Source organism: Schistocerca gregaria, chromosome X (genome assembly GCF_023897955.1).
Source record: "Schistocerca gregaria isolate iqSchGreg1 chromosome X, iqSchGreg1.2, whole genome shotgun sequence".
Taxonomy (NCBI): domain Eukaryota; kingdom Metazoa; phylum Arthropoda; class Insecta; order Orthoptera; family Acrididae; genus Schistocerca; species Schistocerca gregaria.
The window spans coordinates 478,995,834-479,011,614 of NC_064931.1; the positions used below are offsets into that span (position 1 = coordinate 478,995,834).

At 40.6% G+C, this 15,781-nt stretch overlaps 1 protein-coding gene across 1 annotated transcript in view; it reads right to left on the reverse strand.

Annotated features, from left to right (window-relative positions):
• Positions 1-15,781, reverse strand: part of LOC126298909 (glycine dehydrogenase (decarboxylating), mitochondrial) — a 304,299-nt gene that overhangs the window by 233,681 nt on the left and 54,837 nt on the right. Inside the window, exon 2 of the mRNA XM_049990452.1 lies at positions 10,666-10,744. Coding sequence (XP_049846409.1) covers positions 10,666-10,744 — 79 coding nt within the window. The remainder of the gene's footprint in view (positions 1-10,665; positions 10,745-15,781) is intronic.

The window sequence follows — 15,781 nt, forward strand, 5'->3', positions numbered from 1 at the left end:
CTAGATTCTTGAAGAGGTTCCCACATGATGTCCATGCTAGAACAACACTTATTATTCTTAGTGCTCGCCTTTGTGGAATTAGTACTTTCTTTACAAGCTCTTTATTACCCCAGAAAATTTCTTCATAAGACATTATTTAGTGGAAATACACAAAATATGTCATTCGATTAATTCATCTGTTTTCAAGACTAGCATTTACACAAAGAGGGAAAACAACTGAACTTAATTGTTTGAGGAGCTAAGTAATATGCATCTTACAGCTCAAGTTTTCACCCAGAAATTTTGACCATTCCACTTCAGTTACCGATTCCTGTTCATGAGCTACATCAGCTGTTGGCATGATTGTTTTTGTGCAAAACTGAGAAGTGTGTGTTTTTTTCAAAATTAAGTGAGAGCCCATTTTAAGAGACTCACTTAATAATTCTTTGAATAACATAATTAAAAATCCCTTTGTGGTTCTCTCTCTCTAATGGGATTTATTATGACACTAGATTCATCAGCAAAAGTACCGGCTCTGCTTGTCGAATGTTAAGTGTAAGGGCATTAAAGAATATAAGGAATAGAAGAGGGCACAAAATTGAACACTGTGGGACACCCTTTGTGAGTTCTCCCCAGTCACTATTTTTTTTTACCCTTCCAATATTTTTTGAATAATTCAGCACAAGTTTTTACATTCTGTTAAGTATGATTCAAACCAGCTGTATGTATAACCGTCACTTCCATAAAATTTGTTTTTCTTTTATATATAAGAGTGTAACATGGTCTACAGAACCAAATGCCTTGGAAAAAATATCACAAAAATACCAGCTAGCGATATTTTATTGTTTAAGGCTTGCATCATAGCGAGAGTTCCGATCTGAAGAAACTTCCAGCAAAAAGAATGAAGGTTCCAATTTGGGTAAGGACCAAAGAAGTTAAGAACGGTGGGAAGTGAAGTTAGGGCACATGAGAATATGCTAAGACAAGACATAGGTGATAACCAGTTTGTTCAGAAATTGCATAACAGCAAAACAGAAAAGAAGGAATACTGCAGTGACACAGGGCCCATGAGGGTTGGTGGTGTGATAATGGAAGTACTACGTAAAACAGAATTTCTACAGGCACAGTTTCCAACAAAGTATCAACTGAAGTAGTATACGTGGATGAAATGCAGTATACAGATTTTAGAGCAAGAGCTAAAAGAAATGTTGACAAAGAGGAAACAAGGACACAATTGTTAGATATTACTAGCTTTCAAGTAGAAATCGTGTTTGAACTACAAATAACCTTTGCAAAAGAACTCTCTTCTTAAAATGAAAGGTTATTTCAAATCATTTTTTGATTACGAAAATTAATTTTGCATATGCTTTGAATTATATTTGGCTTCAACACGTTTTTAATCCTATTTCCAATTAAAAACTAAGATCAGTATTTTGGGGTTGGCATATTTCCTCATATGAGGAAACTACTTCCTATGTCTGCAGTATACCTATCACAACCCTCAATGTACAACTTTGAAGTTTTCAAGTGAAATATTTGACAGATACTGGTCATAATGCTCAGACGAGTTACGGTATCTGTTTAGAGTTCTGAGAGAGATTATAGCTGCAGTAGACATAGCTAACCCTTTCCAGTACTGAATATTCAGTTATTGATACTGTATTTAATGCAAGTTTGCACAATCAGCTATTTTACAAATAACAATGCTGTTACGTATGCATACAGTATATAGCCCAAATCAGTTGCTTATTTCCAATTCATTATTATATGACCAAAGAAAAAGTTATAGCCATCCCACTGGAATTTCAACATTTTAGAAAAATTGCCACATTTGCAATTTTGGCTCATGATTCCACAGGTGCGATGAATCGTCCTGCGTCAATCAGCAGAAAGATGTCAAAGGAGGAAGCCGTTCTCACCCTAAAGTACAGACGCCTTTACACGACAAGATGTGTTGACAGTGCAAGAGCACTCATTCAGGACGCTGAAAACGCGGAAGACACCACCCAGCGCCTCTGAAAGGCAAGGCTGAGGAATGTTACGTCTCCAGAACGGCTAGGACACGATGATCCAGCAAGAAAAACAGAGTAAATGAAGTCACAGCTGCAAAATGGCGACGCCCTGCCAGTCCAGCCTGATATGAGTTGGGGCTTGGAAGCGCTGCAGTTGGAGAAAGACATTGTCCAGTCACCTTAATTTGACCACGTTTCAAAAGTCCTAAGAACCACCTTTTAGAACGGAGTCCACTGCGAGACATACAGAGAGAGAGACAGTGAAGGTACCGACAGGGATTTGGACCTGTGCTCGCCCCAATGCCGTGGCCAAGTGCCCTAGCTTTCTTCGTTGAGGATCCACGGCGCGAACAGCCTGATAAAGGTAGTTCCTCAGATTATCGATTACGTTTAAATCCAGGGAGTTTCGTAGTCAGGGGAGTATGGTAAATTCATCCTGGTGCTCTCCAAACGATGCCTGTGCACTGCAAGCTGTATGGTACATTGCATTGTTCTACTGGTAGATGCCATTGCACCGGGGAGAAACAAACAGTATGTACATAGTCGTCAAGGATAGATGGGTACTTGTGTTGATCCTTTGTGATTACCAGAACCATAACTTCCTCCAGTCTGGACTCTTCTGAAGATTGTTGCAGGAATTTTGCTTTCAAATGTTTCACGCTGTACACGCCAATGACCATCTTTCTGATGGAGCCTAAAACTTGATTCATCTGAGAAGACCACTTGCTGGCACTCAGTGGACGTCCAGTTACAGTATTAGCATGCAAATTCCAGCCTTCGTCACTGATGAAGAGCAGTCAGCATGGGTGCAGGAACCAGGCACCTGCTGTGGGGGCCCCTTCACAGAAACATTCGCTTAACGGTTCTTGAGGAGACGCTGTTGGTAACTCCTTGGTTCACCTGCATGATCAACTGCTCAGTTTTTGCACATATGTCCACCCATACACATCTCCACAGCAGTCGTTCATACCTGTCATCTATGGCTCGTGGTGCAACACACTTGCCTCACCGCTGGTTTTGGATAGCAGCACTTTGCCATACACAGTGTACTTTAGGCACGGCGCTATGTGAACAGTTTACAAACGTAGCCATTCTGGAAATGCACCCACCCTTGGGCTGAAAAGAAGTGATCGTACCTTTTTGGACATTGGATAAATTGCTCCAGCTCCACATTATGACAATGAATGCACTGTTTCCCACATCCTCCATGACATGCTTTATATACCCTCCACTGCTAGCGCTGCCAGATGCCTTCTGTGAATAGTAATTGCACATTGACATCGAAGGTAAGCTTTGGTCACATTAATGTGACTGGACCACGTACTAAGCCACCAGCTCAGGTATATAGACAATCGAAATTGGACACTCATTCTCAGGTGGTCTCAGTTACTGGCCAACGTCCTTTGTACATGACTGTATATGGGTGTGTATGTGATACTGCATGCTACAGTCTACGCAAGCTGGTTAACTTTAGGATGATGAGCACCTCAGTACCACAGCCAGCCACATTCCATGGGCTTTGACTCCGGTGGCCGCAGGTGTTCACCTGAGGAGGAGTTCTTATGCAGACAACCTGCCGTCTTCGCACTACTGGGTCACTTGCTGGGTGACTTCCTTCTGCTGGTTACCACCTCTGGGCTAGCGACTGCCTGACTTCACTGATCACCACCCAGTACGGGTTCATGCCTTCAACTTGGAATGTGGTGGTTTAGACACCATCCTTCCTGCTGTGTACGCGGCGACCACGACGGAGCCAAGCTGCCTAGGGCTGTGCGTGTTATACATGTCGCCAACCTTCCGCGGCTTCACTGACGCCGGCACCTGTCTCAGCTAACATGTGCTGTCTCCCTGGCAAGCAGTCGCTGACATTGGCACACCGCAAGCCTGCAAACACTGTCATTGGAGGGGGGGGCGTGGGGTGGGTGCAACAGCCTTCTTACCAACTGCGATCTCGACTCTTTACCTTACATGAATAAAAGACTATAACAGTCAGGGATGTTTGCTAACAGTCTGTCTGTGATTCCAGTCACCACCACCTTCTGAACCCATGTCCAGGCGAGGGAGGGGTGCTTCATCCTGATCCACGAACACCTCCCTTGTGACCTCTTTCCTACTTCAACAGCAGTCATGTGACTGTCAGCAAGCCTGTGACCTTTAAGTTATTAGTTGTATGGGATAAGTTGATTTATTGCGAATAATACTTTGCAGCATTAACAATAACCACCAATAACAGGAATTATTTAAGTTTAAAATTAGATTCCACTCATTAACACAACCTAGCTACATTTTGACACTTTATGAAGTATTTAGTTACTATTCGCGCAATCCAATTTGACGCTCCGCGTGGTAGCTGATGGGAGCGACTGTAAAGGGGAAATGTCTTTACACGCATTCCCATCACGTCGTTCGCCGAGTATCGGCTTGAACTGTGTTAATAATACGTATTATGCGTGTAAAACATGCAAAAGACAGGGATGGTAACATATAGGACGTGAATAAGTTACGTATTTATTCACATGGTACTCTGAAGTTATAATAAAGCCATCATTTGGTTTCTAAAGCTGTAGCACATGCTCTTCTGATCTCCTTGTACAAGTTAAATAATTTATTAGCTGTAGACAAAGCCCACTACTTCGCCGTATCACTACTTGTTAGTGCAAAACTTAATCGCTGAGCATAGTGCAACCAAAGTAAAGCAGAGGCTATTTTCTCGGAGTGCCATTTGCTAGGAGCTGTCGAAGCTCTTGTTGGTTTCACTATTTCTTTTAAAAAAAGAACTGAAAAGAGCGAGCCTTCATTATAGTGTAAATCGTTTGGAAGATTGGCTGATAGTCTCTCTCTCTCTCTCTCTCTCTCTATCACACACACACACACACACACACACACACACACACACACACACACACACACACACACACACACACACACAACTATAAATTGGTCAGAGCGTGTAAAATATTCTAAAATACATGCAATTCAACATACAGACACAGAGCAAAATAAATATGCAGTAAACACTGATGGACGAGAACATTATGACCACAGCCCACCACGAGACTGGATGCTGCCTGGATCATGGCAAACTTCCTTTTGCCGGACGTAGCGCAGCAACTCGACGTAGCATGGACTCAACAAGTCGTTCGAAGTGCCCTGCACAAATATTGAGCGGTGATGCTTCTATAGCCGTCCATAATTGCGAAAGTGTTGGCAGTGCAGGATTTTGCGCACGAACTGTCTAAATTCTGTCCCATAAGTGTTCGATGTGATTCATGCCGGGCGATATGGGTGGCCAAATCATTCGCTCGAATTGTTCAGAATGTTCTTCACACCAATCGCGAACAATTGTCGCCCTGTGAGATGGCACATTGTCAACCATAAAAATTCCATCGTTGTTTGAGAACATGGAGTCTAATATGAATGGCTGCAAATAGTCTCCAAGTAGTCGAACATATCCATTTCCAGTCAATGATCGGTTCAGTTTGGCCAGAGAACAGAGTCCATTCCGTGTAAACACAGCCCACACCACTATGGAACCACCACTAGCTCGGACAGTGCCCTGTTGACAACTGGGGTACATGACTTCATAGGGTATGTGCCACACTTTAATCCTACCGTAAGCTCATTTCAACTGAAATCGGGACTCATCTGACCAGACCACGATTTTACAGTCTTATAGGGTCCAGCCGATACAGTCACGAGTCCAGGAGAGGTGCTGCAGGAGATGTCGTGCTGTTAACAAAGGCACTCCCGCCAGTCGTCAGTTACCATAGCCCACACATGCCAAATTTCGCCGCACTATCCTAACGACGTTCGTCTACATTGATTTCTACGGTTATTGCTTGTCTAAGCAAACGCGGCTGTTCTCGGTCGTTAAGTGAAGGCCGTCGGGCACTGCTTTGTCTGTGGTGAGAGGTAATGCCTGAAATGTGTTCTCGGAACATTGAATTCCCCAACGATTTCCGAAATAGAATCTTTCATCTCCAACTACCACTCTATATTCAAAATTTGTTCATTCCCATCGTGCAGCCACAATCACGTCGGAAACCTTTTCACATCAATCACCTAATCACAAATGACAGCTCCACACATGCAGTGCCCTTTTATACTAGTTTACGCTATGCTCCCGCCATCTGTATATCAGCATATCGCTATCCCATTGCTTTTGTCACCTCGGTGTTAAGATCTTACTTTAAAACAAATACACAAAGACGCATTGCATTTTTCTAATCGGGCTGATTCGATAAGAGTACTTGACCCACATGAGTTTTTAGTTTAAATGTGTATATCGGATTCTTTTAAATATTTCGCTATCAAACTGTGTTGATTTGCATCAAATCGGTAGACTACGCAGGTTAAACTTGCAGGTCGGAGAAAACCTCTTGCAACCAGTTTCCTCTGTAGTACTTATTGAACATCTTGTATTTAGTGCATGCCAGTGTTCAAGTCAACAATGTCAGATTGATCCTCATCCCAGTATCCAGAATCTAGAATTTTTGATCGGTGTAAATATGCAGGTAACTTTCATATCACAGTCTCATTCGAACGATGGAAGTCGCACGATGTCTACCAAGCTTCACATAGTCGAACCATGTTCGAGGAGAGATGTCCTGTTGTATAGCCGCTAGTTGTCTGCCTTATATTTCTGAGATGCTCACTATTTACGGTTCCAGTCTTGGTAAGCACCTTTCTTGATCCTAGGTTTCAAATTAGCTTAAGGGATTGGTGTTAGGCGTAATTCTCCTTCACTAATGTTCCTCTTTGCTAGGTGATCGACTACATCGTAATATCAAATTCCATAATTTCGTTTTATCTGTAACAAGTGGATGTCTACGCCATTTTTCCTTGCTTCTGTTACAACCTCCAATACATCCAGAATCTATTAGTCTACTTGTCGAATTTTGGATTTTGTAATTTCTGCCTAACGATTTAAGAGTCCGTGAGTACTAATATGAGCTTAAAGATCTGTATGCTATAATAAGTGGCCTCCCTAATGGCCAGTACCTCCATTGTGTAGATAGAAGTTTCAGGTGAAAGTGCAAATGGGCTGAAGAATACATATCCCACTCCCTCTTCTGTTTTAGAGCCATCATTGTATACACGAACATACTATGGCTAATATCGTTGAATAAATTACTCTTGTTCGTAATTGATGTCTTTCCCTCTTCTTAAATCGTGTTGCAGGTATGACTCTGGGGCTGCATTTTCTAGATATCAAACGGAGAGATTTCGCCATTTCTCGTATGTTCTTACTATCAGAAGAGTTCGCGCGTGCTACTTCTGTTGAGGTGCTTGTGTTAGCCCCCAGAATTTAGTCGCTGCCTTTATGAAGTACAATCATACATTCAAAACCGACTGAAGCGAAATGTATCTGACAAAATATATCTTCATATCTTTAGTGGCATTTCGGAAGCTTCCTCTAACAATGCGTTGGTGGTAGTTGATTTCATGGCTCCAAGAGTTAGACGGATCACCCTATAATGGAGTTCGTTTAAATTTATATACAGTATATTTCGGTGCGTTGCCGTATACCATGGATGAGCAACCGGCGGCCCCCGATTTGTTTCACCCCGGTTCGCGGAAGAAAGTCTTGGACGAGAGGGAGGCGCTCGCGTTGTACTCCGCCTAGGACGCATTTTTGATATTTCAGCCGACACTCGGGTCGTCTAGGGTTTGCAGCTTGTGTATACTAATATAATGCTAAGTTCAAGAGTTTTAACCTTTTTAAAATGAACAAAGAAATGATAGATTAATTTATTTAGTGACAAAGAAACAACCCATGCCTATGTGATTAGTTATCAAAAATATTTTCGGACAAATAATGAAAAATAAAAACGCTTGCTAATAGTGTTTGTGAATATTAACACAATTTCAAACACTGGAATGACCTACCTGTGACCAAAAAGCCCAAAGGTATTCCTAATTGCTTGCCGACTGAGATTACCTACCTCAATGCCGTATTTTCTTCTATTCTCATATTAGCATTACTAAATATTGCTTGTCCGTTGTGCACGTAATAGAAACTGCAACTGATGAAACTGCAGGTTCTTTATAATAAATTAGCTGCAGCCAGCTGCTTTTATAGGTATTTATTTGTCCACTATGACATTTAAAGATGCCTGGCATCCCATCTTCAGATGTTTGCTTTTATTTACATGTTGCGAACATTTTTTTTTCTTTTTTTTTTTACTAACGTCGTTGCAACTTTGCAACGGAAGTTTTGACGACAGCTGTTTATGACGTATAAATTAATACGAACATCTGAAAATGTGTGAAAATAAAATCAATGTAATGTCAAAAATGCGTGATTTGAGGCTTAATTTGCTGGAGAGACGTATTGGGGTGCCATTCATATCTGTTCGTTAGCACAAACATTTACGTTACTGGCGCTAGTTTTGATTTTATGCGCTAGGAGCTGCGCTGTTGCGTCATGTGACGAGGCGTTCTTCGAACTTAATTACGTACGTGATCAGGCCCGCAGTTCACTAGAGGTTACCTACGGCTGCCGTTTACGATACTTCCACAGTCAAAGACAGAGCAGATCAGAAGTATAGTCTGTTCCATTCTCCACCAGACCCTGGCAACTGTTCTCAATACACGGTCCCGTGACATTAATGAGACGAACGGTAATAACCACTCGAAGATGGCAGCACTAGCAGTGGAATGTATATAACGCGTGTGGTTATTAACCCGAGAGGTCAGGAGGAAAATTAGACGATGAACACTTCTCCAATTCCTCCATGTAGATATCAGTATCGTCGACTATAAAAACATAATCAGCAAGGGGGAGTGCTCGCCGATAAAATAGTACTGTTGCCACTTTCTTCGATTTCAAACGACTTTTTGCGTGATGTTATTCCTCAATTGTTGGAGTTGGTTGCGTGGGTAGAGAGGACGGTTTAGTAGACATCTGATGGTGCGCGGTGGTATGAGTTGACGGCTTTTGAATGGTTTCCAGGTCTAAGTGAAGCTTTTCCTCTAACTGGTAAACCGAAATGTGCAGCTACTCGGACTTGCATCTGTGGTCTGGGTTCATGAGGAGGCATCACACTTGGCAACTGGCTTCTTAAGGTCCGATGCAAAAGAAGTAGTAAACACCAGAGGTTGCGTAGCTTTGAAAACTTTTTTGTTTCACCATAGTGTATGCGTGTCTTAACCTTCAATTCCAGAATTTTCCTTTCCTTGTTATAAATCCCTCACTTCCTCCTCCATACTGGATGATCCCCAGAGCAGTTTATAAATTTCGGAGGACGCGTACGAGAACCAGCAGATTCGTAAGATGTGCCTCCACAATTTTCACATGTAGCCCTCTCGTTATATGCCATTGTGATATGAGCAAATCTTTGACATTTAAAGTATTGCATTGGGTTGGGAACAAACAGTCGAACCTTAAGACGGATGTAGATTGGAAGAATATTTTCAGGTAATTCCGGAGAGTTGAAGGTTAGAAGAAATGTTGCAGTATTTTTGCAGTGTGTCATTGACTCGTCATATAGTTCGGCACTGCTGTGGCACCCAAGCTTTTCCATTCTTCACGTAACTCCTCAGGATTCATCTCCATGATATCAGAGTAGATAATCACGCCATCGCAGAATTTAAGGAAGGTATACAACTCAGCCACAACGGGGTAATCACATAAGGCCGTGCATCCAAGAAGCTTAGATACATGGTGTGACGTAGCAGTTTCAACTAAGAGTGATCCAATATAAAATCGTTTAACACTTTCTAAGGATCCACAATATCCTGCAATGATTTGTGAATATATGAAGGGGAGACCCTCAAAGATTCCCTCTGTTCTCTTGATTCTGAGACTACTCAGGCAAACTGGCCAAACGAGCTCTTTTTGCTAAGTAGGTGTTAGGTACTACCTGACGGCACACTTGTTCTGTCAGTGATATGACATTTTAGATGGAAAACAAGAAAGGAAAAATTATAGTGACAAACAAGCTACAGACCATGCGCAGATTGTCACTATGTATTTGCAAACATAGCTCATATTTTTATAGAGCGAGCCAATTACTGCAATTCTGATATTAAGTTTTGTTTCAGCATTTTTGCTTTCAGTCCCAATTTATACCTTTCCTATAGCGTGCCATCTCTCCATTTGGTTGATGTACATAGTCATACCAAAGATTTCACTGGTGCTGCCTAAATGGAGCAATTGAGAAGTCGGTAAGAATACGGACATGAAAGACACACATATGTATACAAAATGGTTCAAATGGCTCTGAGCACTGTGAGACTTAACTTCTGAGGTCATCAGTCCCCTAGAACTTAGAACTACTTAAACCTAACTAACCTAAGGACATCACACACATCCATGCCCACGGCAGGATTTGAACCTGCAACCGTAGCGGTCGCGCGGTTCCAGACTGTAGCGCCTAGAACCGCTCGGCCCATCCGGCCGGCCATATGTATAGAAGTATCGATAATGTGCTCCACTAGAAAGCTCCCATATATGACTGAAAGGTTGACAAAAGTATGCACGTGAATCCTCACATAACATATACTAAAGGAAATCACATGATTTGTGACAACACGAACTGTAACATTATTCCTTAAACTCAATTTTCATTGTGAAATGTGAAATACATTTCGTAGGATTTAATAGAAATTAGACGAGGCTGAAAGATACTTTCTTCTTAATATTTAAATGATTTCATAATTTATCACTTACTTGTTGGATCATCAATATCTAGGTCCTTATTCAGTCGGATGTTCTGGGGCACTGCATCATTGGTCATGTCATCCAGCGACTGAAAATTTTAAATTAACTTTCGTAAGAAACTGTACAAAGAGTACCATATATAAGAAAATGGAAGTAAGTATTATTTACATTTTATTATTCGTCTATTACATTTCTTATTTTGGATGGCTCTCTCTGCTATTCATGCGCAACTGTGTTTGTAAATAGAAAATGACAGACACCGTGTTGAAGACTTCGTATGCACTTCCTCTGAAATAATGAAAAAGCCTCTACATCCTTTAGATGATTGGAAAGCCGAAACTTCAATCTAAGCCTATTAGTCATGGACTATCTGCACATATCTGTTCATTATTTTAATTATTATGTTACTAATAAATTTTTGTTTGTGAAGTTATTACATTCACATTGTTGCCATGTTTTTAATGTAATATTTGTGTTGAGGAAAGAGCAACTTAAAACAGTCACTTCTACTAGCCAAGGGAATAGAAAACAGTGCCTGAATGCACTTGTACATAGACTTTAAATAAAATGAAAACTGTTTTTTCAAGTTTTCACCACGTCGTTGACCGCCCCGCAAGATGAATATATGCACCTGAAATGAAGCTTGTAGCACGGATTACCTATATGGCAATACACAAAATATTAATATTAAGGAAGTGTACATTTTAGTATCACCACATATTTAACGTGGATGGAAGGTCACAAATAAACCAGCTATCTAACAAAAGTAACGCTAAGCCGAATCGAAAGCAGCGGTATCAGACAATAACGTTAGGAGAACGTATTGGCCACTGAAGAGGCGGTACCTGTCGGTCTTCGAAGAATACTAATTTCCCACACCGGTTGTGTCTGAGCATTGTCCTGCTGAAATGTGACATGCAGAGTTGCTTCAAGGAGACACAGTTTTGCTGGTTTTAAGATCCTCGTGACATAGTGGTTGATGTCCTTACTGCCGTCAACTAGTAGGAGCCGAGGTTGCATGTTGAATTCCACAGCGCAGGAAACTATTACACTTGAGTTTTTTCCAGAAGCCGCTCACCAGCGTAAGCAGTTCTTCTGTGGTCACCATTGTAGCGTTAACAAGTATACGATAGTCTCCGTAGAATAGGTTGAAGCATGAGTCGTCCGAAAACCTTGCATTTGCCCCTAAGCACAACATCGATGGTGTTGACGTTCTGATTGCAGCACGAAGCGTTTGTGGTTTCTAGATAATGGAAGGTCAGAAGATAAAACGCGTGCCACCGTTGTAGACAGTAGGAGTCAGTGTCGGAGCTTTGATACATACAGGTTCACATTCATTCCAATGCTTCAATGTCGAGCCACCACTGAACGAAGCTATACAGTCGAGTACCGGCAAGCTGGCAACGTGGTTGTCATACCGTGTAGTAAACTACGTGGTTGAGGATCGATTCGCGACCCTATTTTACCCACGTGTTCCACATACGTGTCACTTCACAGCAGAGTGTCTCGTAACAGCTGAAATGTTCAAGCTATGAGAAATCTAATGCCTGAAGCTTTGTTGAAATCAATTGTCCATTATGGCCCCAGTGTGGCATACTGGCAACTGTTTTCACGGATTCACTTCGACGGTTCTTCAATAATTAAACTTCACGTAATCGGACATTACCCTTTCACGTAATACAGGCTACTGCTGGTCTAGTACACACCATCAGTGTGAGTCTCAGGTACTTACTGGTGGTTCAATGTTCTGCACTTCTTCCGAGCTTAGTTACATTTGCCTCAATCTTTCTGAGAGGTCCAGTTTTTGGAAATTAGTCTATAATTGGTGTTCGGAAAAAAATAATTTACAATTAAATGAAACGACCAAAGATTTTAAAAGAAAATTTAGTTTCAATCATATGCCTTACTTTTTTTAGAGTCTTCATACAAATTGAAAGAATTGTTTCTATGGGACCTACACCAAATGAGTACTAACAGGAGATATGGAATCTATGCAAAGAACTGTAGCATTAATAGTCACAGGTTTGTTCGACACATGGGAGAGCGTCACGGGGTTGTTTCAAAAACTGCACTGGCAGACGCTTTACTACTCTTAGAAAGATTCCTTATAAAGCTTCAAGAACTAGGAAACTCAGTCGACGTAAAAAAGGGGGGAGGGGGAGGGTGACACACACACACACACACACACACACACACACACACACACACACACACACACACACACACACACACTCTGAAGTGTCCTACATGTTGGCCTTGTCAGTAACAGTGCGTGAGTTGTTACTAATTATGGGGCTTGAAACGCCTCGCAGACTCCCCACGACGTGCATCATGTATGAGGCGCCTGGGCATTTGTAGCGTATCATTTCAATAATCATTATCTAGAGCTAATTGATTAACCACGCGAGCCCGCTAGTTTTGGGTTACGGATATAGCTGAAATTTCGCAGAGATGTCCATAACCGAAAATAAAATTCGACATATATTTTGAGTTTGGCTCTATATTTGTTAACATCGACATAGAAACTTTTTGTGTTACTTAGAACCTTCAGGAATGTGGAGCAAATCAAGATATACACTGTTGTTGGTACATGCACTGTCTGTACAAGGATCTTTATTCCATTTCTTATTTCTGGGTTCTGTGTTTATAGCCACTGGATTATAGTGAGCTTTTCTCTCCCCACAAGATACTTTAGTGCCAGGAGGTATCCAGTGTTTATCTTTCTGTTCAGTATTGCCCATCGTCAGTAGCTGTTTCACAGTCTCATTCAATCATCATATAGAATGACACTGTGGAAAATAATACAAAGATGGACATGAACATTCTCATGAATTCAAAGCACTAACAGTTTTCTTCATTGATAATATGTTTGTGAAGATATATATTTATGCACTCGTTAGTAATGAAAATATGTATTTAAATGTTTATTCCAAATTCCCATTTTGTACACTATTAAAATAATCACAAAACTCATTTCTGATATTTGTTGCCTCTCGACGTGAAGAATTTAACCTCACTGAGCTGCGAATATTTGTTCCCACCCTTGACTCAGTGACTGTGTTAAATGGGGGGTCAACACCTTCTTTGTCAATAATAATAGTAATATTGTAACTTTTCGGGCTTTCCCGACGAGATCTTGACATGTGCAATAATCAGGTCTACAGCCGGATATTTGTGTCGCTCTGGCACAATATTTCGGCCAAGTAACTCGTTGCCTTCTTCAGGTGCTACCTGAGACTGTCAGAATAGTTGTTGCTTTCACAATGGGTATTGCATTGTCCGAATCCGTTTCTATTGGTTTCGTCAAGATTCTCCATTTTGAGGAGAGAATTTCAAATGATCATTCAACAACTCTCCCTGCTCTTGAAAGCCTTTCATTAAAGACTGCCTTTTCAGCAGGTAAATTTCTTCCTGGGTATGGTCTCATTAAGTATGACCTCACTGAAAACACTTCATCTCCAACAAACACATGTGGTACTTTCACGTTCGAATTTGACAGGAATGATTCCCCAGGCAAAATTAATCCATTTGATTCAATTTTCCTATGGAATACTGAATTACTGAATACTCCACCCCCATCACTGTCTCTTCCATATGCACCAACATCAATTACAGCAAATCTATGTTTGGCATCCGTTACTGACAACAGAACTATTGAAAAGTAATTTTTATAATTGAAATATTGACTTCCCGAATTTGGGGGGCTGCTAATTCTGATGTGTTTCCCATCTATACTGCCAATGCAATTTCTTCGAAACTGCCATTTTTCCAGAAAGTCCTTTGCAGTATTGGCAAAATACTCTTCTGTTGGTTGTGGCATATGTATTGGTTGGAAATATAACCACAGAGCTCATGAGACTTGCTTCACAATATTTGCCACTGTTGTTTTACCAACCCTGAAGGAATAGGAGAGCGCGCGAAATGACACTCCCGTTGCATACTACCTGAAGGAAGAATGAATTTTTGTTTTTATACAGTTTTTACTTTGTAAAAGTAGTATGTCTTAAATTGGAACAGGTAACCTATAATAATAGCTTTCTCTACAGACACTTATTTCTTGTTATCAAAAGGGTGATAAACTAGTATCATAAAGAGAAAATGATGGGTGACTGGTAAGGTACACAACACAACAAATAAATTGAAAATGTGTTAAGACCTCTCTAAGCGATGAAACGCTGATGCATATTATACTTTGTACAAAATAAAAGACAGATGACTGCAGTTTCAGCAGAGAAACAAAAACGTTATTCATTAACATGGCAGTAGACAAAGGAGATAATTACTCAAAAAGACTTACATTCCTTTATAAATGAAAATTGAAAAAGTAACAAAAAGGGTAGAGGATAGCCCTAGTGATGTAGATCTTTTAGAAATAGCAAGCACCTTTAACAGATATTTTGTAACTGCAGCAGATGATGTTATAAAGCGAAGTAAAAGGAAGTACTACTAACTATTGAATGTATAAACTGGTATCTAGTACAAAACTATCATTTTATAAATCAATGTGTGTATGTAGTGCTCAAAACTAAAACAGTGGAATGTGTATATTTAAGTCAATGGACACAATTAAAGAAATAAAAAGCACACTTTTTTATGAATTGTTATAGATAAGCATTTGACATGGGGAAGGACATATGTACTATGAAAAAAGATAAACACACAATAGAAATTCCTGGATGGAATAATACATAAAATAAAAGAAGGGAACCACTTATCTATAGATGGCTGATGGCTAGAGTATAGACACATACAAGGTTTAAAAAACGTCTATTCCCCACACCCTAGTCATCTGTAGGTGAATGGTTGCCTTTCTTTATTTCATATAAGGCAAAGACCCAGAGTTTCATGTACAAAACAGAATACATTGTGCATGATAAAGTTCTCAGGACAATGTACAGTGGAACTGTATTCCCACATCTGTCCTAGTCAGTTCACACATGAGGAAGTGTACAAGATACATGCTTACGAATGTTTAAAACTCAGAAAAGAGCAATGGGGTGTATATACACAAAAAAATCAGTTATTTGTGCAATGCGAGTAAGTGAAACTACTCCTACATAAAAATGTAGACCCATGACTACATAAGAAGAAACGAAAATTATCACATAACACAGCAAAATCTCAA